The sequence below is a fragment of the Canis lupus genome, chromosome 9 (genome assembly GCF_048164855.1).
Source record: "Canis lupus baileyi chromosome 9, mCanLup2.hap1, whole genome shotgun sequence".
Classification (NCBI taxonomy): Eukaryota; Metazoa; Chordata; class Mammalia; order Carnivora; family Canidae; genus Canis; species Canis lupus.
The window spans coordinates 72,320,901-72,347,629 of NC_132846.1; the positions used below are offsets into that span (position 1 = coordinate 72,320,901).

At 46.4% G+C, this 26,729-nt stretch overlaps 1 protein-coding gene across 3 annotated transcripts in view; it reads right to left on the minus strand.

The window, feature by feature from the left end:
- CDC42BPB (CDC42 binding protein kinase beta) overlaps nt 1-26,729 on the minus strand; it is a 105,746-nt gene that overhangs the window by 52,920 nt on the left and 26,097 nt on the right. For all 3 annotated transcript variants that reach the window (XR_012037266.1, XM_072840029.1, XM_072840030.1), the window contains exons 2-4: nt 10,285-10,376; nt 3,977-4,060; nt 291-386 (exon numbers count right to left, since the gene is read on the minus strand). Coding sequence is in view for 2 of the 3 variants with exons in the window: in XM_072840029.1 (XP_072696130.1) it covers nt 291-386; nt 3,977-4,060; nt 10,285-10,376 (272 nt within the window). In the remaining variant the exon portion in view is untranslated. The remainder of the gene's footprint in view (nt 1-290; nt 387-3,976; nt 4,061-10,284; nt 10,377-26,729) is intronic.

The window sequence follows — 26,729 nt, forward strand, 5'->3', positions numbered from 1 at the left end:
GGATCACACCCTGAGCCAAAGGGAGACGCTCAACCACTGAGCCACCCAGGCGTCCCTACTCCCAGCTTATTTAAGTGTAATGAATCCAGTGACCAAAATAATCAGGTTATCTAGTGATTAGAAAAACAAAGTATACAATCTCACTAGTCTTTTTTTTTTTTTTTTTTTTCACTAGTCTTTTTTTTTAATTCCAAATGTCTTACTCATTTTTTAGGAAGAGCACAAGGGAATCAACAACTTCAGCCACCCGCCATCGGATAGAGCCTCAGTTCCTGGAGACCCAAACATACCAGGTAATTTTCATCTTGAAAGGCGTAGTGCAGTGTAGTGATCCACTGGCAGTCACCATTCACCAGCACATCACGTTCTTCTCGGAAACAGGCGGTCTGTAAAGAATGAGGGGGAGGGTCAGTCTGTGTCCATCTAAGGAGTATAGTCCTGAATAGCGGGGACCCTGCTGTGTGACAGAGGCTCTGGAGACAGTGTCCCCTGCCTTCCAGGCCATAGGAAATCCGGCCTCCCTCCCCCTTCATCTCCCCTAAGGCGGCTCTCACCTGTTCCTCAGTCTTCATCTACACCAGCTGAGTGGCCACGCGCTTCCCTGTTCTTTCCCAGTCCTGCCCACATGGGTGCCAAACTCCAGAAAACTCCTGCCTAGTGATGGGCCTCACCCCCCTGCCCTCCTGCACAAGTCCGCTGCTGCAGCCAGCATGGGACATTCCTCCCGGCTCAAGGGGGCCTCCAATCCCTCCCAACCAGCACTGTCTGACCTCTCTTGATGGCCTGTGGCATGGCCACCCTGTGTCTGCCCCTCTCTGCCACAGACCTACGGTTTAGCAACCATGTGGCTGGCAGGAAAGGGCACATGTGTGCTTACTGAATATCTGAGCAGTGAGATGGGATTACTTGAAGCATACGGATGCCAAGAAGACCTACCGCCAGTCTCACGTGAGGAAAAAGGCTATCTTTTAGGCTGTCATGGTTGATTTAAGAGCTGTATGACACAAGTGGCCCTGTATTTAAAATGCCTGGGTGCTCTGGCATAATTTATAATAAAACATTCTCCTTATTGAGCACCTAATATTTTAACTCCTTATATTTGAAACTTGCAAAACTTAACAAAAATAAGAGTGGCGCTGCTCTGCAGGGCACTGGAGAATCCTACCTGTTCTTTCAGGAAACTCACAGTGACCTTTAGAATTTTTTTTCCTGTAAGTTTTCTGTTCTAGACCTGTTTTTTAAAGTTTTTCTTTCAAAAAGAAATGACTGAAGTAGATGTGCCCTGATTCTACTAATTAAAAGCAGATAAAATAACTTGAACGGCCAGCAATCAGCCTACGATGTCCAGATGTGCAGAGACCAGTGGTTCTGAAGCCCCTGTGGCCCCTCAGCCAGCAGCCACCCAGACCACAGGGCCTGGAGCAGGGATGCTCCATCTTCTCAAGCATCTATCTATCCACATTTAGAATGAAAGCCATTCTTAAACAGGATCACCAGCATAGTGACCCACAGACAGGAAATATATGTATCATTCAGCAGTTTTGTTTTGTTTTGAGAGCAAACTTTCAGTACTTTATTTATGAGCAAAACAGATGAGCTTTAAAAAGCTCAGCATGATCCACAAGTTACGAATTCACATGGCTTTGCCAACTTCTTTACTGCCTCCTTTTGACTTCATGCTTTTTAAAGATTTTTAGAAATTAATATAAAATTTAACGTTCAAAATAACCTTACTCAGGGGGATCCCTGGGTGGCTCAGTGGTTTAGCACCAGCCTTTGGCCCAGGGCGTGATCCTGGGGTCCCGGGATCAAGTCCCACATCGGGCTCCCTGCATGGAGCCTGCTTCTCCCTCTGCCTATGTCTCTGCCTCTCTCTCTCTGTCTTTCATGAATAAATAAATAAATAAAATCTTTTAAAAAAATAACCTTACTCAATAATAAAAAGATAAATTACTTTAACCAGCTTTTTATATCAATATTGTTTTTATACATATCACATACACATCTATCCTATTACATATATTCTGAGATAATCATAGTAATTAGAAGATATTCTTGGGCTTTTCTGAGTCTGTCGATTAGGATGTCTGTAACCAGATTTAAATTTCATAATTCTATAATTTTTAAATGTACATAGCATGACATCTGGGCAAATACTAACTTTTTTTTTTTTTTAAGATTTTATGTATTTATTCATGAGAGACACAGAGAGAAAGAGAGGCAGAGAGGCAGAAATACAAGCATAGGGAGAAGCAGGCCCCATGCAGGGAGCCTGACGTGGGACTCGATCCCAGGGCTCCAGGATCAGGCCCTGGGCTGAAGGCGGCGCTAAACCGCTGAGCCTCCCGGGCTGCCCACTAATTTGTATGATAAGGTGAGAGTCTCCTCTCTTCTTAATCTTGGGACTTTTATAAATTAAAAAATTTAAACAGACACACACATCCCCACCCCAGCTCCGGAGGTTAACATTATAACAAGTCATATTAAATATGCTCAGCTATCTTCTTTCATAAATCAATCACTCCTATAAAAATATAAACTTGAATGAATTTGCATATATTCCCCCAAACACTTTTTCTTTCCCCAAACTTTTATGTAACACCAGCTACTTTGTTCCCCACAAAGAGTCACTTGGACAACGTTCCTGTGATGACCAGAGCACCACTGGTGCCACGAAGAAGGGCTGCGGGGATGGAGGCAGGTTGAAGCGCCAGATGAGGAAGACAAGGTGAGGGACGGGACAGAGACCAGCGGGGCCAAGGCACGACCACTGTGCTGTCACCTGAGGCAGAATCATGGGCCACCAGCATCTGGAGCCCAGGTGACTGCAAAAATGGTGATGGCAACCCACCAATGTGCATTCCCAGAGCAATACAGATGTGAGGCCTTGTGCTGGGTGCATGGCAGGCAGGAGGAGGGGAGGAGGTTACATACAGGGAAGCAGAACAAGCTGCAAATGACAGACATTATGAACTTGGGATGCTGAGTGAGAATGCCCACCCACCAAGTTAATGACAACCTGAGCTCAGGAGAATAATCTGACCAGAAGAAACATCAGTAGCGTTATCTGCCTAAGGTGGCGGCATCAGCCCAGGGAAGAATCACAGAACACAGGAGGAAGGGCCACCTAAACTTACAAGGAGGGTTCAGAGCAACAGGATAAGAGAGGCCAGAAGCCAGGGAAGGAGTTTCCAGAGGTGGCCAATCCTAGGGGCGTGCAATCCCAGGGTCAGCTTGCTTCACAGCTGGGGCGCAGCAGAGGTGATGCCAAGGAGGGGGGACAGGTGAGGGTGAACCCCTGCCAGACACACCAAGGGCACTCGGCCTAGGGCAGTCCAGCAAGGGGACACAGGGTGAGTGATGGAGCCCGGGAAAGGAAGAATGCTTATCTCCCTGACCTGAGGTAGAGGAACACAGAATGGCTAGTGAAGGCAAGCTGGAGGGCGAGTCTGGGCAGCAACGGAGGAAAAGCCTGGGCTTGCTCCACAGCCCCACCTGTCTCAGCCAGGGGCCGGGAGCGTGAAAGAGGCACCACAGACAAGGACACAGAACTAAGGAAAAACGCATCTGAAACTGCCAAGCGGTCACCATCTACTTTCACTTATGATCTTCGTCCTCCCTCTAGGAGGGAGCATAAAGACATTTCTGTACTTAAGTCAGCTCCAAATTCAATAATGCCTTTTGTGCAGGAAGCAGAACTGAGATAAATGCCTAAAATTTCCGTGAGGGCTTTAATTTGCCCTGACAGTAAACAGCCCTCAAGGGGGAGGAGCCTGCTAGCACAGTGGGCAGCAGTGCAAAACGGAGCACGCCAGGACAGGGCTGAGGTCATGGTGACACAAAGCAGCCCACTCTTATCAGGGAAGGAGCCCCAGATCTGCGGGGGGCTGTGGTCCGGACCCAGCGGGAATTTGTGGCCACGCTCCTTGCACACAAAGCCCCATTCACCTGTTTGTCAGTCACACTCCAGGCTTACCTCTGCTCTTTTAAGCATTTCCCACTTGTTGAGGATTTTCATTGCGTAAATTCGTTCAGTGTTCTTCATTTTAACAACGGCAACCTGGAATATGAATAGGAGATTAACAAAAATGTAGTTACTGGAACAAAAAGCCAGCACATTTTCATCTAACTACAGTGAGATCTTTACTGCCTGGGGAAATGAAACTCTGGAAAATGAGCTGCTGAGGAAAGAAGAGTTTTTTACATAAATAAAGATTTGCACTGTTAAGCATCAAAACCGGATGTCAATCATGCTGCAACTTTCACCTCACTTGCTTTTAGTTCAAGAACCTTCCACAGTGAGGGATGGGTGCACGGTGGAGGGTTCACCTTCCTCTTCCTTGGCACATGCCCAGGATTTCCATCAGAAAAGCTTTCCCAAGCCTTCCTTCCTGTGTGCTAGGGCTCCATCCCCACACTCTTCCCTACCCGCCCCACTGGTGCTCACATCTATCTCTCACTCCCACGGCCAGCCTTAGCATGTGCCGGCTTTTACCCCTGAGATCTTCAAGACATGGTGAGTACCCGCATGGGCTCTGGAGTGTGACTTGGGCAAATTCTTCTCTTTGGGTTTCTACAACTAGGAAAGTACTGGCCTAAAATTGCTATGAGGATAAAATGAGCCAATGCAATACTTATATGTGCCTAGAATGGTGTTAGGCACATAGCTGGCACACAGCATGTCAGCTCAGCCACATTCTTCAAGGTACAACTCAAATGCCACCTCTTTCAAGAAGTCCTATTGGATTTCCTGATCCCCACCAAATCTCAGATGAGCTCTTGCATCACTACCAATACCAGATGTGATGTTTGTGCCATTGTATGGTACATGCTATCCTGTAAAAATCATTCACTGGCCTAAGTCCCCATCACAAATCCATAAGTTACTTACCTAATGGCTGTACCTTTTTGCTGCCGATGGTAGGCAGCCACATAGTTTATATCAACTGAATTATTTACTTCCTGGCTTTCTAAACTACATACATCACACAATATCATCATCAAAGTAATCACACAAGCTAACATGCCCTGGGCAATAGTTCACCTGCACCCTGCCAGGTAACCCTCACCACAATCCTCCATGGTGGCTGTGTTTATTGCCGTATTTCCAGATATGGAATTTGAGGCTGGGAGGTTTAAACAACATGCTAAGAAGTGACAGAAGCTCACCCTCAAGTGCGTGCATGTGACGGTCACAATCACCTGTTGTCTCCCACGGGTCTGATGGCTGGGGGCACGGGGGATCCACAACACACAATCCCTGATGGATCCCCAGAGCCTGCTGAGGGTCGCAGGTACCTCCTACACAATGTGGCTTGTAGCCAGTCTCCGGCTGCCCACTATGTGGACTGTGTGGGACGAAATCGCCCTCTGGTCACCTCCCTTGGTCATCCCTCTCAATGCCAGCCTGGTGCTCACTGTGGTGGCCCTGCTCAGCACACCACACCTGTTCAAACTGCTGTGTATTAGCTACAGTCTTTGAACCACTGACCAAGCTTGCTAAAATTCTGAATGTCGGACTGAGAGTGCCTAAATAAATGGTCTGAGAATTCCTCAAATGTCTAAGAACAACACTGGGCACACGTTTTGTCATCACGTCACAAGTATGTCAATTTCTTCAATAGGTGAAATATTAGTGTAAAAACAAAAGCTACTATAATGCAATCCCCATCAAAATACCAGTGGCATTTTTCACATAATTAGAACAAATAATCCTAAAATTTGTATGGAACTCCAAAGATCCCTAAGAGCCAAAGCCATCTTGAGAAAGAGCAAAGCTGGAGGCATCACATGCCCTGATCTCACACTACCCTACAAAGTTGTAGTGGTCAAAACACTCCGGTACTGGCACAAAAACAGATGGACCAATGGAGCAAAACAGTCCAGAAATAAACTCAGCTTATATAGTTAATTAGCTTTTGACAAAGGAGGGAAGAATAAGCAATGGGGAAAAGACAGTTTCTTCAACAAGTGGTGCTGGGAAAACTGGAGAGCTACACGCAAAACAATGAAACTGGACCATTTTCTTACACCACACACAACACAAAAATAAATTCAAAATGGATTAAAGACTTAAATACAACATCTGAAACCATAAAAATCCTAGAAGAAAACATAGGCAGTAATCTCTTGGACATCAGTCTTAGCACTATTTTTCTGGCTCTCTCTCCCAAGGCAAGGGAAACAAAAGCAAAAATAAACAAAAAATTAAGACTATGTCAAACCAAAAAGCTTCTGCACAGTGAAGGAGACCATCAATAAAACAAAAAGGCAGCCTATTGAGTGGGAGAAGATATTTGCAAACGACATATCCCATAAGGGATTAATGTCTAAAATATATAATGAACACACAATTAAAAAAAAAAAAACAACTTAAAAAATAGGCAGAAAACTTAAGCAGCCATTTCTACAAGGAAGACATCCAGATGGCCAACAGACACATGAAAAGATGCTCAACATCAGTCATCATCAGGGAAATGCAAATCAAAACCACAATGAGCTATCACCTCATGCCTATTATCAAAAGACAGAGAAAAAGAAGTATTAGCAAGGATGTGGAGAAAGGGGAACCCTCGTGCACTGCTAGTGGGAATGCAAACTGATGCAGCCACTCTGGAAGAGTACGAGATTCCTCAAAAAAAAAAAAAAAAAAAAAAGAGAGAACTATAACTACCATTTGATCCAGCAATTCCACTTCTGGGTATTTATCTAAAGAAAATAAAAACACTAATTCTAAGAGACAGATGCACTCCTATAACACTGGTTACAATAGCCAAGATATGGAAATAACCAAAGTGTCCATCAACAGATGAGCAGATGAAGAGGGGATGGTCTATATACAAAATGGAGTATTATTCAGCCATAAGTAAAACTTAAAAAAAAAAAAAAAAAGAAAGAAAAACTTATCATTTGCAAAAACATGGATGGAGCTAGGGAGCACTATGCTAAGTGAAATAAGTCAATCAGAGACAAATACCATACAATTTCACTCTTATGTAGAATCTAAAAAACAGAACAGGGATCCCTGAGTGGTTCAGCAGTTTAGCACCTGCCTTTGGCCCAGGGTGTGATCCTGGAGTCCCGGGATCGAGTGCCACGTTGGGCTCCCTGCATGGAGCCTGCTTCTCCCTCTGCCTGTGTCTCTGCCTCTGTCTCTCTCATTAATAAATAAAATCTTAAAAAATAACAATAATAATAACAGAACAAAACAGAAACAGACTCACAGATGCAGAGAACAATCTGGTGGTTGCCAGATGAATGAAACAGGGAGAAAAAAATGCTGCACAGTATTTACTATAGAAGTGGTCTAACTGGGAAGAAATGTTAAGAGTTGATAACTTTATATATATATATATATATTTATTCATTCATTCATTCATGAGAGAGAGAGGCAGAGACACAGGCAGAGGGAGAAGCAGGCTCCATGCAGGGGGCCCGATGTGGGACTCGATCCCGGGACCCCAGGATCACACCCTGGGCTGCATGCGGCGCTAAACTGCTGCGCCACCGGGGCTGCCCAGAGTTGATAACTTTTGAGGAAAGTAATGAAATTCTGAAGATTACAAGCTCCACGAACAATACAGATCTTGCTGAAAATGAGATGTAGAACACTTTGAACTCTTACTAGAATCTTACTTCCTTAGATCATTAGGACACAGACTATGTCCAGGAAAGACACCAATGCCTCTGATAAAAACCCAAAAGATAAAAGAATGTATCTGTCCACAGAAAACACCTGTCAAATCAAGAACATGTAGAAGTGAAATGTAGGAGTAAAATTTAATGTAAAAACAAACAAAAAGTCCCGTATATTAAACAAGCTTCCTCTATCACATAACTTATAAAATAAACAATTTATGAAAATCTTGTTTAGTTTACTGGAAATTTCTTCTTGGCCCAAAACTCAGTCTTAACTGCATCAATGAGATGATGATGATACTGTAAGAATCTCCAAGATTAGATGTTTCCATGAGAAAATGCAAACTGAAATAATTTTATAAAACATTAAAAAATGATTGGGGGACATGACAACCAAGTATAATACCGGATGCCAGCCCAGCCCTAGTGCTGGAGGGACCCAAAAGAAAGCCATGAAGAACATCACTGGGTCAACCGACAGAACTGCAATAAGACAGTCGATTAGACAAAATGTATTCTAACTTAAAACTCAAATTCATGAACTGTGATGATCTAATAGATTGTCTCCATGAGGAAATATACTCTGAGGTATTTGGGCGGGGGTGGGGGTGGGGAAGAGTCCCTTCCCTGACACAGGCAACTTACCCTCAGTCGTTCAGAAAAAATCAAACACTGACATACATGTTGGGGGGGCGGGGGGGGGGAAGGGGACACTTCCTAGACCATCTGTCCCCAAGATACTGGAAGTGTTTTCAAAGCCACTGTACTCGAGGTAAAGGGCAGTACCCCAAATATTCCCAATCTTGTTTCTATAATCATCTAGATGTGTTTCTCTAAACTCCACCTGAGTGGTGGTGGGGGTTGGGGGAGACTGCACTTCTGAGCTAAGAGTTTCACATTCTTGCCACAGGATTGTATGAAGTGCTGCCCATCAAGTTCTGGACAGTCCACACTCTCTCTGGGATGGGGCTCCTGAGCAGCACATCCCCTGCTCTCAGGCCACAGGTTCCCATACCCACGTTCGCTGCAGACACTCACAATGCTTACCCTCCCCTGGCATGTCATGAGGAAAAAATAATTCAGTTAGAACCACACATGTTCTTCATATAGACGGTCCCAACCCTGACAGCCCTAATCTCTGCAATCCACTCAGTGTCATCACTGAAACTGGGCACCCTTCAGGTACACGACTGCTGGAATATCTCAGGGAGACAATGGCAGTAAAGCCACTCTTACTATATGGTGCCATGTAATGGTAGTACTATTAAGAATCCAAAATTCTAGTTCTGACAAGGGAGGGTCGGCAAGCATGTGATGGAAGCCCAGGTGGGATGCAGAATGGCTGGCTGGCTAGAGGAGCTGGGTGAGGGGGCCGGCATTGGGAGCCCAGGCCACGGAGCCTGGGAAGGGTTAGGGGACGCAGGGGTAGGGGGTGGGACTCACACAGGCTGCTACAGCTGGAGACGGAACAGAGGGAAGGCAAAGAATCCAAGGGCTTTTGCAAAGGCCTGGGCAAGGACGGATTTTGCTTAGTTTAGGAGGAACTTGAAAGGTGATACAGGTCATCTTCTCTGAAACTCAGAAAACTGAGTTTTGCATTAAGTTCTCTGGCAGAGAAAAGCACTAAAAAATAACTACAACCTATTTGGGCACAGCACTGTTGTCTCTGGTTCTTTTAGTTTTCCTCTCCTGCCCCTTTGGAACCCTCCTCTATGGCTATGGCCCATACCTTAGATCTCTCTGAGGGCCTGGGCCTTGCTGGTGTCTGCGCCCAGAGCAGCCCAGGTCCTGCTACAAGGCAGATGGTCAGCAAACATCTATGCTGCCCTGAATCAGGTTTCAATTTCCAAAGGCCTTCTCTTTCTCCTCACATAACAAAATCAGACCTTACACCATCACATAACCTACTGAAGCTCAGAGATGGGTTATTTCTGAGCAGAACTCACTTTTTTCTTTGTGATGCTGCTGCCCCTCCACCCTCCCCTTAACGAGACACACTCCTAGGGATAGGCCAGGAAGGAGCCCCATACTTCCCCAGCCCAGGAAAACTAGAGGGAAAGCCTAAACAGAGGGGTCAATGCATTACCAAGTTTAAGCCTAAACAGAGGGGTCAATGTGCAGTACTAACTGTAAAAGCACCTGGTCGAGAGCTGCTGTGAGCCTCAGCCTCCGGGGGGTGGGGGGGGGGGTGGGGGCACGTCTGTCCAGCCCACAGCAGCAAGTCCAGTGCACCGACCCCCTCCCTAGTGCAGGCAGCTGGACTCATAACTGGCCCCAGCACCGGCAGCAGGCGAGCTGCCCATGATGAGAACAGCTACTGTCTTGCCCTCCTTGCACTCTGTGGAAAAGGACCACCAAGATGATTTTTTTTTTTTTCCAAGATGTTTTTCAATTAACACATGGATTTTTAATAGACTTCTTTGCCTCTAAGAAACAATATTCAGGGCAACTCATCTGTCACAAGCTTCTGCTTTTCTTTTTCTCTTAATTGTATCTTTCAAACTCTGCCCACCAAGAACTACTCTCCCAATGATCCCAGTAACGACCCCCTCCACAGATCAGTACAAGGGGTCCTAAAAATGCTGGGTGGGAGCTATTGCTGTTTGGGCCACCGAGGCAAAGTCAGTATAAGGGAGTTTATCTTACCTCTCCAAAAGCCCCTCTTCCGATCACTTTAATTATTTCGAAGTCTTCTCGATGAAGCTGCATCTCCTTCACCAGTTGTGTAAATGGTTTAGCTACAAATTTAAAAAAGTGAAATCAATAATTTACTCTCATGAGTTGATACTACATAAAAAATTAATCAATTGGGGCATTCTATTAAATTACATAGCTTTTTTAGGAAAAAAAGTTTACTTTTCAAATGTTTACTATCTGGCAAGTTTTGGAAAGTCTGTGTTTAGGCCGAATTCACATAGATGTTTATCATCAGCACCTACACCTCACAGTCTGCTGTAAGAAATAGCACCACTACAAAGATCCCCTGGTGAAAATCACTAAAGCCAGGATCTACCTGACCAGGCAAGCACCTGGTGGGCACATCTCCACCCACCCCACAGGGACAGCGCACTACAGCAGCGTGTGATGCACATAAGCACTAGCTATCCTCAAGGTGAGAGGGTGCCAGGCCCCTGTGGGCTCAGTGGAGCCACAGGGCAGCCTGAGGAACACAAAACATTCTCTAAGAATGGTGCTGACCTTTCAAGCACAGGGCATGTTCCTGGACATCGTAACCATCCCTGCTAATCTCATGGAACCTCTAACAGCCACGATTTAGGGAGGAGGAAACCAAGCCAGGTCTCTGTAGATGGTGTCCCGGGTTGAACAGGGTCATGTCTCCCCCTGCCCCCCAACCCCCTCCCATAGTGTCCACAGAACCTGGGAATGGGGCCTTATCTGGAAGTGGGGTCTTTGCAAATCAAGGTGAAGTTATAAACAGGAATGAGATGGGCCCTAAATCCGACAAATTAAATGAGGGAATCTGGACACAGAGGGGGAAAAAGCCATGTGAAAATGGAGGTACAGAAGGAGAGATTCAGTAACAAGCCAAGGAAGGCCGCCTCCGCCAGGAGCTAGAAGAGACTGGGAGTCTTCCCTCCCTGGAGCCTCCTGCAGGAGCACAGCCCTGCTCACACCTTGATGCTGGGCCTGGGCCTCCAGAACTGTGTGAGGAAAATGTCTCAGTTGTGTTAAGCCCCCCAGTTCATGGCAATGTGTTACAGTAGCCCAGGAAGCCACTACAGAGACCATGGGTAATTTCTTTCCAGGAACAGAGCAAGTGGCAGCGCCAGGATAGAAGGCATGCAGTTCAACTCCAGAGGCAGCATGCTCCTCACCACCATCCATCCTGCCCCTGGTCTGACCTCCATTTAATCACATCTCTTTCAGCTGTTCTTATTTTCACCTCCAGACCTAAATCCACATTTTATGCTAACCTGTATTCTACATAGTTCTTTTTCAAATTCTCCCCTACTAGTTTTGCAAAAACATTTCTACTAGGGGAAAGCAGGCAAAGTGTACAAGGGCTCTTTCTGTATTATTTCTTGCATCTACCATTATCTTCAAAAGAAGCGAAAACAAAATCTACAATCTGACATTTTCTGACCTTCTAACTGAGATCCATATTATTAATCTTAATTCTATAGCTTTGCTCTCTAAAAAGATGCTCAAGAAATACCACTAAGGTTTGATCACCATGGTTCACTGATCACGGTAACAAGAGCCAGAGCACCAAAAGGTTCTTGGTGCCTACGGAGAGTGAACTGTTACAACTATCAGTGTAAATGTCCATCAGCACAGAGATTAGGGAACACAACACAGGGCTTGATTTAAAAAATAAATAAGGGCAGCCCCGATGGCCCAGCGGTTCGGTACCACCTTCAGCCCGGGGTATGATCCTGGAGACCCGGGATCAAGTCCCATGTCGGGCTCCCTGCATGGAGCCTGCTTCTCCCTCTGCCTGTGTCTCTGCCTCTCTCTGTCATGAATAAATAATAAAATCTTAAAAAATAAAACAAAATAAAAAATAAATAAATAAGGGCACCTGGGTGTCTTAGTGGTTGAGTGTCTGCCTTCTGTTCAGGTTGTGATTCCAAGGTCTGGGGATCAAGTCCCACATCAGGCTCCCTCCCTGTGGGGAGCCTGCTTCTCTTCTGCCTATGTCTCTGCCTCTCTTGAATAAATAAAAAATATATTTTTAAAAATAATAAAAAATAAATAAGTAAAGGCCAGGCTAATGAAAACCCTGAGCTACAACTTGAAAGGTCATTTATGGCTTATCTTCTTTCAAGTATCACTCAAAATAACCATTCCCAGAACTCCTAATGGAAAGATGCACTCCAAACAGTCACTGAAAACCTCAACCTCTCTTGTTATCTTCCAGGGGAACCACACGGTACTGTTCCTTCTATAATGTAGAAAAATAATCCCAACAAACCTGATGTGTTCTATTTTACCACCAGAAGAGACAGCTTAAGAAAGGAGAGCATGCTGACCAGCTGCAAACAAACTATGAGGCTAGGAGTACATGCTGTAGAAATGCAACATTTTGGATTCTTCCAGGAATACTGAGGACTCACAGAAGGTTGCAAATGTACAAACCAAACAAGTATTCATGAATATCAAAGAAAATTCCACTCAGAATTGTGCCATGAGTCACTTTAACTTGTCCATGTTCCCATTCCATCTTGCTTGTAAGACACGGTGTTTCATATCTTCTGTATTCTTTTATTTTCTTAGACATTTCATGTCTCTATACTCAATTATCCTTTTAACAGATGCATACTATTTCACTAGGTTGACACACCAACAACTGTAAATGATGTGTCTATTGAACAGATAGGTTAAACTTTTTTTTAAGATTTCTTTATTTGAGAGTGAGCAAGCAAGCACACGAGCTGGATGGGCAGAGGGAGAGGGAGAAAGAATCTGAAGCCAACTCTACACTGAGCATGGAGCCCAATGTGCTCGATCCCACAATCCTGAGATCACGACCTGAGATGAAACCAAGAGCTTGACACTTAACTGAATGTGTCACTCAGGCACCCCTCATTTTTTTTTTTAAGATTTTATTTATTTATTCATGAGAGATACAGAGAGAAAGAGAGAAGCAGAGACACAGGCAGAGGGAGAAGCAGGCTCCATGCAGGGAGCCCGACGTGGGACTCAATCCTGGGTCTCCAGGATCATGCCCTGGGCCGAAGGCAGGCGCTAAACTGCTGGGCCACCCAGGGATCCCCCGGGTGCCCCTCATTTCAAAAAAAAAGATTTTATTTATTTGAGAGAGGGAGCAACCGTGTGCATGAGCAGGGGGCAGGGAAGAAGGAGAGGGAGAAGCAGACTGCCCGGGATAGAGCTTAATCCCAGAATCCTGAGATCATGACCTGAGCCAAAGTTAGACATTTAACTAACTGTGCTGCCACCCAGGCGCCCCTAAACATTTTTTAAAACTTTTATCTTCTTGCAATGTAACTTTACAGTAAACATTTTCATGCATGCAAGCTTTCTATTTTAAAATAATTTTTAAGATGAAATTCCAGGACTCTCCAAAGGGCACTATCGTTTCCTGCAGTTCCTAAGCTGCTCTCCAAACTATCTCCTGAGTCACCACTCCCTGCCCCAATACTGTACATGGATGGTTCACCAGCCTTTGAAACTGGCAGTTCTGAGGCCCCGTGAACCCGGCTGTATGCCCTATTACATGGATTATCCACTCACCCCAGTGGTGATTGCTCACCAATCAGGTCTTAATCTTGTTTAACCCACTGCATAAGTACCCTGTTCTAACTTTGTCAGACACCATACCTGTAAACACCATGCCTCCATTATGCTCCTGCTTTTCATCTTCCTTGTGATTTTTACAGAAATAATTACTTTTAATAAAAGTATTTTTAATAAAATTGAATTCATTCTTCATCATTTCACTAATAAAGCTCAGAAACTTATCAACTCTTTCAAGATCTGATATTCAATCCTATTTTTTTGCTAAATGGCTTTTAAAAATAGTTAACCCATCATTCATCTGTTGTTGACAGCATGTATTTGGAGCATGAAGTGTTTATCTTAATCTCCAGTTGTAAAAGAACAGTGGTCTAGTTTTGCTGGGGGTGTGGAGAGACCCCCAGCTTCCAATTAGGAGACCTGGGTCCAAAGTGTACCCTACCTGGTAGCTGGCCATCTTAGGGAAGTCATTTTACCCTCTGCGGCTAACTTTCCTCACCCATAAGATGGGCAAAACATCTTCCCTGCCCACCTCAGGAGCCCACTAACCATGACACCAAGGCAGGTAAAAGTGCCTTGTGGCAAAGCTGCCAGGTACCCAAAAGCTGTAATCACTCCATCTCTGCTCTTTCCATGCTAATCATCTTACTTACCTTCCTCATCATTTCCTTTAAAAAGAATTTTTTTTTTTTTATTTTTATTTGAGAGAGAGCAAGCAAGGATTAGAGAGCACAAATAGGGGAAAAGGCAGAGGGAGAAGCAGGCTCCTGCTGAGCAGGGAGCCCAATGAAGGGCTCGATCCCAGGACCCAGAGATCAAGTGAGCAAAAGGCAGACACTTCACCGACTGAGCCACCCAGGCGCCCCTCTCCTAGTTTTTGACAGAAGCAATTTTGTTATTTCTGCCTTCTACACAGTTCTGCACAAACTTTCCTGAAACCGATGGATATGGGTTCATCAGGACCAGTCAGATAAACGGGGAAAAAACCATGGGAACAGAGATGAACACTTGAAACGATGTCCAACAGTTCTGAGGACAGAAAATATGACACTGGTGTGTAAACATTCTTAGGATCACATTAGCTAAAACCAGAACAGAGAACCACACCCTGCTAACCACACAGGTGGTAAGGGGCCATGAAATCATGCTGATTGGACAGGACTTAACAGGTGAAAAGCAGAAAGAGTGACATTTCAAATGGGCTGTCAATCAGTATCAATATAAAATTAGGGAGACCCTGCCATCCAGATTGGGTACAGTCAAGGGACAGAAACACACCAGTTATATGAATAAGAAAATCTAACATCAAGAAGTGTTAACAAGGTTAACTAAAAAGCAGGAAGGGAACACTAACTTATCATGGAGACAGCAGACACAGGAAGCAGCTCTACTACCTGTACGATCAGGGGAACCAAAGGAAGACGCTGGAGTTTCTGAAACCGAGGCAAAGGGCTCCCTATGGCCAGCGGGGTAAAGGATGGGGGCTGCTGCTGCTGGTACTGGGGTCTTCAAGCTCAAAGGTAGATCCCACAGGCTGGGGACCTAGGGAGCTGTGCTGGGGTCTCTGCACATGTGGGACAACACCCACCTGGGACCAGCTACCTGCTGCGGGCAGGCGGCCAGGAGGAGGAAGGGTTACCAGGGCATCACTCAAGGGAAGAGGAGCAGGCAGGAAGTCCCCAGTCTCTTCTCCCTTCTCCGCCTCTCCAGTCTCCTACACCTTTAGGCAGAGCCCACACAGGGAGAAGCTGGGGGCAGAGGATGTCACTGCAGGGAAACGGAACAGGGATGGGAGAGCTGTTATATCCGGGAGGATGGGTCAAATGAGTAAACAGTTTCAGGGTAAGGGGAGCCAGGTTCCTCACCGTCAGAGAAGGGAGTTATGAATAAGGGAGAATAAACCCTCCAGGACTGGATTTAGAGTCTGAGGCTCTAAATGTGACGTCACAATTTTCGACGTAGAGATATCAAAAAACACAGACATGAATGGCTGTGTCCACAAACACAGTCCTCACTCTGCCCACGGAGAAGGCCTGGGGGCAGCAACATCCCAACAACAAGCACATCTAGTGCCTGGTCTCCGGTTCTCAATATCGTCCTCCAGCAGAGGAAGCAGGGCTCCTCAGGCCATTCCAGAGCCTGGGCTGGGCTATTTTGTGCAAGAAAGGAAAGAAGTGCTCACAGAATAATTAATGGTCAATCAAAATAAATACTGATAGTTACAGATTACATGAATTAAATATAATAGGAAACCAGGAATCCATACTGATACTTATCAATTTAAGAAATCTGATGAGAAATGAGCTATTTTATATAGTTTGAAAGCACATCCAAAAGAAATAGTTCTCAAGGACAAGGGGAAGCAAGTGCCTGTATAGTGATGGCCGGCAGACACTTCTACCTAAATCAAGTGATCAGAGTGAACACGATCACCAGTTATGTGGCAAAATGAAATTGTGCTGTCACCCAGCCGGACACAATGAGGAAGTACAGTGTCGCTTCTGGGATCTTTCTGCCAAAGTTCTATAACCTGAATTTAATCAGGAGGAAACAGGAGGCAAATCTAAATGGAAGGAACGTTCTGCAAAGTAACTAGCCTGCTATGTTAAAAAATTTCAAGGTCATGAAGGCCAGGATGAGACTGAGGAACCGCTGACACAGAAGAGAACTGGACAGCCAGGACAGAGAAGTGCAGCGTGTGGTTCCGCGCAGGCCCTGGTGCCACAGCGTGGAATGTTAGTGTGCTGGTGGCCCTTCCATGCACTGAAAGAGCAACTCCCTCTCAAATAGTTGGGGGCAGTTCTATGTACTGTTTGTTATTTGCAACTTTTCTCTGAGTTTGAATCTGTTTCCAAAAAAATTTTTTTTATTTATTTTAGGTTTTATTTACTCATGAGAGAGAGAGGGGAAGGGGGGGAAAAACACAGGCAGAGGGAGAAGCAGGCTCCATGCAGGGAGCCCAAAGTGGGAATCGATCCTGGGACTCCAGGACCACGCCCTGGGCCAAAAGGCAGGCACTAAACCGCTGAGCCACCCAAGGATCCCTCAAAAAAAATTTTAAACATCTTTTTAAAGATTCTTTGTCACTGGGACACCTGGGTAGCTCAGTGTCTGCCTTCGGTTCAGGGCGTGATCCTGGGGTCCTGGAATGAGTCCCACATTGGGCTCCTTGCAGGGAGCTTCTCCCTCTACCTATGTCTCTGCCTCTCTCTCGGTGTCTCTCATGAATAAAAAAAAAAAAATCTTAAAAAAAAGAAAAGATTCTATTTGGAAAACAGGCTGTAGGTGGCAAAAGCAGAAGTAGAGAGCACAGAGGGTGCTGCCTCCCAAGAGACAGCAGCAGTGGCTTCGAGGCCCACCGTGACTGTGACAATGATGCGGGTCCTGGAGATGAGGAAGAGGCCACACCCCAGTTAGGCTTTGGAAGTGCAGTGGCCTGCGATGTGGGGTGACGCAAAGGAGATGGGTGTCACCCACTCACGTGGGCCAGACCCATGGATGAGTGGGTTTGAGTGGGGGAGGGAGCAACGGGAGTGGTGAGTCCAAGTATTCAGCGGTCTCTGCTGCAGAGCGTAAGATAGTGAAGAGACCAATCCTGTAAAATCCTACTGCTGTTTCATACTTTCAAAAAAGCATCACTTCAGAAGCACCAGCTGCCATGGGGGTGGAGGGCACTGAGGCTGGGAGGAGAGAGTCTACTAAGAGGAAACTGAAGACGGAGCTCCCTGGGAGGAAGGGGGCACCAGCATCTCTTTAAACCTTTCTCAGTCTGCCAGTGTTACTTACTGACTTAACCTCGAGCTTGCAATGCTCTTCAGAATACAGACTGGTACAAGCAGGATTTCATGAATTATATCCACTGGGGTGTGACACAACTCGTCACGCGCTCTCAAAATATACAGAATGCAAAGCAAAACCACAGCAATGAAAACACCATGAGGGACTCATTTTAAATATCATTTATATTAAGGTTCTTCTAGAAGACAGACATCTTACATAACTTGAAGGAAGCAGATCAGCTGTTAATACTTAAAATGTTTGGTTTTCATGGTGATAATGAACTTGTAGATTTTGAAGACAAACATAACTGTTATAAATTTGGAAAGGGTGCAGTTACCTCTCCCTCGCATTCCACGAACAAACACTAGGAGGTGCCAGCTCAGGAAACACTCACTGGGCGCCTCCAACGTGCCAGCACCAGGACCCTGCGCTGAGGACAAATAGGCGCCACTACCCGTGCGGCAGAGAAGGGGGCCCCGGCTGCTGGCTGGCCGCTGTGGGAGTCGTGTACCACACACACCTTTCCCTGCAGCCGTGCCTGCACACCGTCTCAGGCCACTGCCCGCTACCCCTGACCCTTCCGTCAGTCACCAAGTCGCCTTTTCCTGTCCCTCCTGTCCCTGTGCACTCGCCTGCCAGCCTCTCCGGTGCTTCGGTCCCATGTGGCCACGACACATCTCTGTCAAAGCCAACACAATCCCATCGCTTCCCAGCTTAAAATTCCTCAGAAGTTTTCCGTGGCTCTTGGCTAGAACGAGGGTGCTCACAGCCTGGTGCACGTGCAGCCCTCCGCCTGCCCCCCTCCAGCCTCGCCCCGCTTCACCTACGTCCCCCCTCAACCCTCAGCCCAGGACATCCCTCTCACTCCCACCGGCTCCTGCTGACCGACCAGGTCTGGAGCCCGTTAGTCCCCTAAGAAGCAGGCCTCAGAGCTATACCTGCTCACTATGACCTTCCCCACTGGACTAGAAGGCCCAGGAAGGCAGGGCAGCCTCCGCCCTGTTACCTCCCGCTCCCCAGGCCCCTAGCGCCACGACGGGAACACACCGGACGCGGCTGAGTGAGTGACCACCTTCCGACGCGCGATCAGGAAAGGTTACTTCCTCTATGGGGTGGGCTGGCACAGGTCCTGAGGTAAAAATATTTTATAACCTGGGATATTTCCCCCAAAAAAAGACTGAATAAAGCTTTAGCTCTTAGAGAGCTAAATGTTCATTAGGAGATTCCGCACCCCCTCCCCATGTCTTCATTCATCCACAACCCAAGGTTGTCCTGCAATTAGGCAATGAATTCATCAATCAATCGAGGGCAACCACTGGCTAACAGGAGATGCCAACCGTAAGGAAAAACTGGAGTCCACTGTTCCCTTTAAGCAGGAAAACCCTTGGCGGGAGGAACTGGGGGCAGAGGGAGGGTCCTTGGCTGAAACTGACAGAAAGTCGCTGTGAACGGAGACAGTGACACCCCCTCCCTCCTCTCTGGTGTGTTTACCCAGAGAGGAAATAGGATCGCACTGGCTGGAAGGAGTGCCCCGGGAGGGACAGGCAGAGGAAAGAGGACTGTGTCACAGGGCAGCAGCCTGCAGGAAGGCAGACGGGAAGTCCCACTCTGTCCCCGTCTAGCACGCGCCGTGGCCTCCCTCTGGACTTGCCCTGCACTGCACCCCCGTCACCCGCTCTGCTCTTTCAGCCTCAGCCACTCGCTGGCCGTATATATGGAACTGGAAACGCTCTTAAAGCTTATCCAGCCCAAATAATATTTGCTACTGAAGAAACCAGGCAGCCCCGCTCCGTGGTGCATGCGGTGCCCCGCTCCTAGGAGTCCTCCCCGGGCAACTGCCAGCTGCTGCTGTGCTGCCACCCGCGGGCCACAGGACAGAGCAGCAGCCCCCACGGCCCTGGAAGTCCCGAGGCTGAAGGCTAGGAACACGCTGGCGTACTAGGGACCTGACCTCCCAGAACCAGCCAGGACAATAACGCGGGCAGGCCGCGACTTTGACCCTGACCAGCACACCGAGAACCGGAGACGAGGCAGGTTGTCATCTGCGAACGGCGGGAAAAGCAGACACTTGCCCACAGATACCACCTTAGCGTTACAAGTTATTCTCACACTTCAGATGACTGATACACCTACTGAAGATTAACACCTATCATCAAGTTTTGGAGAAATGTGTTTCACTTACATCAAATGGGACTTAATAACTAACTTTATTAAATGACAGAACACTTTTCCTTTATAGGGAGTCAGTCACAAATCCGTCTTGTTATAAAATCACCAGTTCTGAATCTTCCAAGAAGCCCTCTTAACTCCCAAATAAAGTCCTCTAAATTTGGACTCTCCCACATTGGCGGATCATCAGGAACTATGATGTAAAGTGAACAAACATTAAATTTTAACGCAATTGCAGACTTTAGGGAACTAAAAGGGAAGCCCTTTCACATCGCTCTGACTCAGAAGGCAAGTAAGGTACAGACTGAGTCAGGGAAAATCAAAGAAGCTGGGGTGGGGGAAAGGGTGGGGAGGCTGCACTGAGTCAATAATAAACCAGGAAGGATCTCATTCCGAGGCCTGCTGTCACACGAAGACTGGCTTGCCCCACCTTGGCTAACCTTGCTCACACCTGGTTTCAGGATGCACTCCGGGGGTCAGCACGCATTACTTCCTCTTTGCATCCACTCAATTATTGACTGATTGCTTTTCTCAAGTCATTGTCATTTGGTCTATCTTTCTCGGCAAATTACTGAAATAAAATCCTATTGCCTCACTGCAGTGTATCACTGAGAAGTGTCTGTCTTTTCTACCTGAAAGCCATACATCCTACTTGAAGCACCAGTGACGGAGGCCACGACCCCGAGAAAGCAGGTCTCCCCCACAAACTGCTGGGAGCACTGTCCTTGGGATTCCTTTGTCAAAGCAAAGAGCCTGTGCAAAGTGATCTTCACAACACACATCTGTCTTCTAAAGCCAACTTCCCTGCTGAGGTGAATACAAATATACGTTCAAAGTGGAAAAAAAAATCCATGTACAATGGAACGATATGAAACACAGAGCCAACTGAGACATATACACAAGTCACACAAATGCACCAAAGGTGCAAAGAGAAGACTATATGACATTCTGCTGCTTACGCCAGTGAGAAAGCCAGCTTCAGGCCACTTCTCCCATGAGTCACTGGAAGCATGTTGTATGTATACATTCTAAATTTAAGAACAGGAAAATCTGAAGTACAGAATGTGTGCTAGTTATCAGGTGGCAGAGGACAGGGGTGGGAGAGACTCTCCCCTCAGATCACCATTCCATTACTAAACAGAAGGCACATCCTCACGGCTGGCCCGGCGTTAAACCCAAACACCACTGGGCCACTGCGTGAACCTAGCAAATTTCTTGGCTTTTCTAAGGTTATCTCCTCACCTGCTGAGAATAACAGCGCTCACCCAAAAAGTAACTGGGAGTGTTGCATTCTATCCACCCCACCCTCCACAGGCACTGAGCTCACTGTAGAGCACACAGTACATCCTCATTCAACAGCAGCTCCAGCTACTGGGTGGCAGTGTTCTCCAACATTAGTGTTACTTAGATGTCAATTTTAACAATAAGAGCAAACTCTATCCCCAATATTATCCTAAAATCCAGCTGAACGACTAGCTGGGAGGGTGTACCTGTTATGAACACGTTTTACCAGGCAGATCACACACCAGTAACACCTGGGTGGCACTCAGTAATCACCACTAAGTAGCCCTTGTAAACCAAGTGCCAAAAAAGAGTCTACACAGCCCTGGAGGGTCTTCCATTTTGGGGAGGGCATAAGGAAGCCCACACTCATACCTTAGACGCCAGGGCTGCCACCTGGCAGAGGCTCCTGGACCTGCTCATTAGGGAGACAAGGAGAATTTCACCTGCAAAGTCCAAACCAGCCTGCTGGTCTCCCTTCTCTCCCCTGCCCCAGGGAACAAGCCATCTCTGATCCCAAACTTAAGCAAGCATTTCTACAGACTCCTCGTCACGCCTCAGGACTTGTGGGAGCAGTTGGAACAGTACTTTGATCATTTCAGTGACCTTCACATTTCAACCTGACCTCGTGGCTACTTTTCTTCAGTGACATCCAGTTTAAGAATTTCTTTATAAATGTTAAACATGAAGGGATAACCAAAGTGAAGTCTGTGCCTCAGGCAGAGACCGGGACAGACACCCACCAGGTGGGACTAAGCTGCTCGCAAACTGGTTCCAAGGCTCTTCATGACCTTCAGAGCAGTGGCAGGCAAAGCACAGGAGCCGAAGACGTGCCTGAAAGGGCACCTCAGGTGTGCTGTAACCCTACTGCTGTGGGGAAAAAAACGGGACAAAAACCTTTTTGAAAGATCTGTATTTTTTTCTGTAGTAACTAGAATGTTTAAATGAACTCTAGTTCTCTATTTTGTTTAGCTTCATTTTAATAAAACAGGTACAAAGCACAGTCTATGCACGTGAAATAGTCACCTATTAGTTTAGAACATTTCCTGGTTCGTCTGCTACGAATCCACCTATAGCTTCCGAGTGGCCACAAAATGGCAGGCTATGAGCTCGTATTATTGCTGCAAACGCGTTATTGCTGCCCAGCTACCCCTAGCAATCCTGCAAGCTCAGTAGCATCCTCCCCATTCAACAAGTAAAGAAACTCTGGATCTGTGCTCCTGACTGTAGAGCTTCTTGAACCCAAGGCTAAGTCATGTCCACAGTCTGTCCTCCCAGGGCACTGGGGTCGGGTTTCTGAGTCCTGGTGGGGTGGCTGTCTCGCCTTTCTTGGCAGTCTAAGATGACTGAGCCGAGCCCCTCCCCGAGAGGCTAAGTGACCTCCTCCTCACTGTGTTTCAGGTTTCTGTTACCCTCTGACATATCCCACCCTAAAATTTAAGTCAGAAAAATCATAATTTAATGCAGCAACTTGTCTGTTTCTTTCACTGAAGTGTCTGCTGATAAAGACGAACCCAATCATGGAGTGAAAAAATTTGGTGTAAACTGCTTCTCCTCGCCAGGAACAAGCACAGCTCCTCACTCTCTGGCACTGTTCAACCCCCTAGAACCTTTCAACCATCTCTATAGTTCTTCTTCAAACTGGAAGTCCGCCACACCCTTCCTTTACCTGCATCACTCTTCCAATGCCACAGATATAAAGATATTTTGTTTCAATATCTGGAATTATTCACCAGGAGGGTGAATTCAAAAAGGCCCAACTATGTGAGGAGACAGAAGTTGAGACTGGCTGCCAGTCCTCCACTATACCCATCTGGACTGCTCACAGGCACCTGCCAGCTGGCCATGCACCTTTGTTGCAAACAGCATCATCTCATGGTGACCCTCTGGTTTCGTCCTGGAGTGCTCCATCCCAGGGAAGGGTCTGCTTCTTATCCATCTTGGACATGTCCTGCCAGATGTGAGGAACACATGTCCCCAGGCCAAATTCCATTCAGACCCGATTTACTAAGGGAAGCCTGGCTGGGAAGCCCTACGGGAGACCACCCTGACATTCAGAGTCCTCTTGGCTTAGCAGAGAGCAGGGTCAGGAACACCGAACATAACACATGGGCAAGCAAGGTGAGTGCTACAAAGGATTTTCAGGAATAAGCTGTATGGCTGAAAGGAAAGAAACCAGCTGTGAGGGTACAAGGGAGGAAACATTACAATATATTTTTTTAAGATTTTATTTATTTATTCATGAGAGGAACAGAGAGAGGCAGAGACACAGGCAGAGGAAAAAGCAGGCTCCCTGCAGGAAGCCTGATGTAGGACTCGATCCCAGGACTCCAGGATCATGCCCTGAGCCAAAGGAAGACGTGCTTAACCGCTGAGCCACCCAGGCATCCCTACAATATTGTTTTTGAAGGGGGATTCAGAGGAGAAAGGTAGAAGGGAAAACGAGTTAAGAGCTAAATCAGCCTTGGAGTCCCGCTTCTGTGTCAGACGCAAGACCGTCTGTGCATGTGCGCACACACCTGTAAGCAGGAGCAGCATGAGCAAAGAGGAGGGGACAATCTCTCTCCATCTGAAAGGGCAGATGCAGGGCACTGGGCCGACATGAACACAGACCTACCTAGCACTTTGTCTCACCTGCAAGGCCACAAGGACCCCAAGATTCTGTATGGGGTAGGATATGCAGACTAAAGTTTGTGTTGACTGAGAAAATGATTACATGAGCAATACACGAAGAAAGCATTTCAAGGGGTACCGGGGGGGGGGGGGGGGCTCAGTCGCTTAAGCATCCACCTTTAACTCAGGTCATGATCCTGGGATTCTGGGATCAAGCCCCGTATCAGGCTCCCTGCTCAGCAGGGAGTCTGCTTCTCCCTCTCCTTCCTCACTCATGCTGTCTCTCTCTCTAATAAATAAATAAAATCTTAAAAGAAAAAAAGAGCATTTCATAAACTACAACACGTACAAAAATGCTTGCTGTCCCTGAGAGTGACTACTATCTCACTAATAAATACCCAAAAGGTTTTATGTACAGGTTCTAAAATCTATCAGAATCAATTAAACAAATACTTATTAAGCATCTGCTGTTTGCCAGGAACTATCCTAGGCAGAACAAAAATCCCTACCTTCCTCATACATGTGAGGAACAAGTAGGTTATACAGAAGATAGTCAATCCTTCGAATAAAAGGAAAAAAAGCAGGGAAACTGGGAACGTTGTAGAGTCCGGGAGGAGAGTTGTTTATTCAGTGCCAGTGGTCTGGACAGAAGCTGTGAAAGTGGTGGAGTCAGATTCCGACTATATTTTGAAGGTGGAGCCCACAGGATTTCCTGCAGGACTGGACGTGCTATGTGAGAATTATCCAAGGTGTTGGCCTAAGCAGCTGGGAGGACGGAGCTGTCAGTGCCTGCCTGAGCGCAAGCGCTGAACGTGGGTACTCAGTATACAGCTGGCATCAGAGTCACAGGCGTGGATGACATCCCCAGGGGCCAGCAGAGAGAGCAGGGGACCCAGGACTGACCCTTTCCATATCAGGAGGCTGAGGGGAAGAGGAAGAGGGCCCAGCCAGGAACCTGGAGGTGCACCCAGAAGGATGCGCGAGAACCAAGAGACTCTGTCCTGAAAGCAGCTGGGTGCTTTGCCATGTGGAGACCACAGGCAGCCCTGACAGAGCAGCAGCTTTCAGGGAGTAGTGAGGAGCTGAAGTCTGAGACTGAGAACACAGGGAGAACATATCGCTCGGAAGAGTTTTGCTGCTAAACAAAAAAATGCACAGATTAGATGCTTAAAGTCATTTTCACCAAATATTTTGTAAACAAACAAACAAAAAAAACAAAAAATAAAACCATTCATCTTGGAATAGAGGTTAAAGGTGATCCACTCCAAAACCATGCTCACATCACACTCGATAACTAACCTAATCCAGCTCAGAGATGGGGATGGGAAGGAGTCTGTATAACTGACATCACAGATGTTATAAACAAAAAGTTCACTTTCGCTGCTTTAGAGGCTAACAGTAAACCATAATTCTAGGGTTACAAATTAAATGTCCCAAGCCTCAATAAGCAATCCACAGAACACAGCCATTTCCTTACAATGAATATGAGGACACTCGTGTATTCCTATGGTTATGCCCCGTAACTCAGTGGTGTTCCCTGGATGGGCCTGCTCCCCGCACCAGGCTGTCACATGTATCTGCATCAGCTCTTTGCGTTTTCTTTTGGGTTTTTTGGAGGAAGTTAATGATTTTACTCATTGGTTTTTATTCCAATTTTTATCTTACTCTACTGAATTTTGAGTAAAGAACTTTAATTTTGAAAAAATGTATTGAAAACACATACTGCTTTATGGAATCAACTGCTGGGACTATATTTATATATATATGTGTGTGTGTGTGTGTGTATACACACACACACACACACACACATATATATATTTTTTAATAATACAGATTCCACAGTGTGCCAAACCGAGGTATTTAAGAGCAACTGCAATCACAGAGTGTGGCCTTTTCATTTAGTAATACAGCATCCCAGCCACCCTAGAGATGATTTTGTAATTCCAAGTCTTCCTGTGTTAACTAGATATCCATGAATCTTAGTGACAAAGTTTACCTTTAGCATTCTATGGCTACAGACGGTGCCCCCAGGTCAGCTGGGTAAGAGTCTGCGCACCCAGCACCAAGACAGGGCCACCCCAGGAGTGCTCGGCCCTCTCTAGGAGGAGGACTTCGGGAAATGATCTCTTGCAGCAGGATGGAAAATCGAGAATGGCCTCCTCCCCCCTGCCCAGCACAAAGCCAGAGCCATCCTGAACAGACACGAAACACTTCCTGTGACCAGTGGGGCAGGAAGCAGGGCATGACAACGGCAAGGCCGGGAACTGTCTGCCTCTCTTCCTCCCAGAACGGGGCGTGTTTACAACGCCTGTGTGTGACTGAGGCTGAGCTCCAGCCACTGGAGTCCTGGGGCAGAGTGAGTCCTAACCTGCTCCGCTGGTTCAGACTCTGTGTCCAGACTCTGTGTTCGAGCCTGGCTAACACACATCTCCAAGACAGGAGTCACACGCCTTGTAACCAAGGACACTGCTAACGTGGTATCTAGGGAGGACTGCACCTGGGGAGGGCAGAGGGAGAGTAAAATCGGAAGGTGGGGAAGTCTGCAAAGCATCTATCAACAAATCAACACATTGGGGAAAAAAGATGACTGGATTTTAGTAATTAGTCATTTGGGGGAACTTTTAGCAACCAAGTAAGACCCACCAACCTTCAGTTACAATTCAAACATATCACGGTCCCATTTAAGAGGCATGAGAAGGTAGGAACCTGGCTGAATACTTTGTCTTTTTTCTCTCTTCCACTCAGAATATTTGACAAAATATTAAATCCATCCCACCGCTAACGGCAGCCAGACTTTCCAAACATCTACACATGGGGTCAAGGATATCACAAAACAATCTCTAAAACATCCAAGACAGAGATTATGACCTGCTTTTGACAGATAAGTAAACTATGAAAACATAAAGCCCACGTTCATATAAATGGTTAGTATTTTATCATCTTTTTATGTTTATTTCTCACATATAATTATTCATATTTCTTATACTAAAATTTTCCAATTTTAAAAGGGGAGGAAAAAATTAACCACA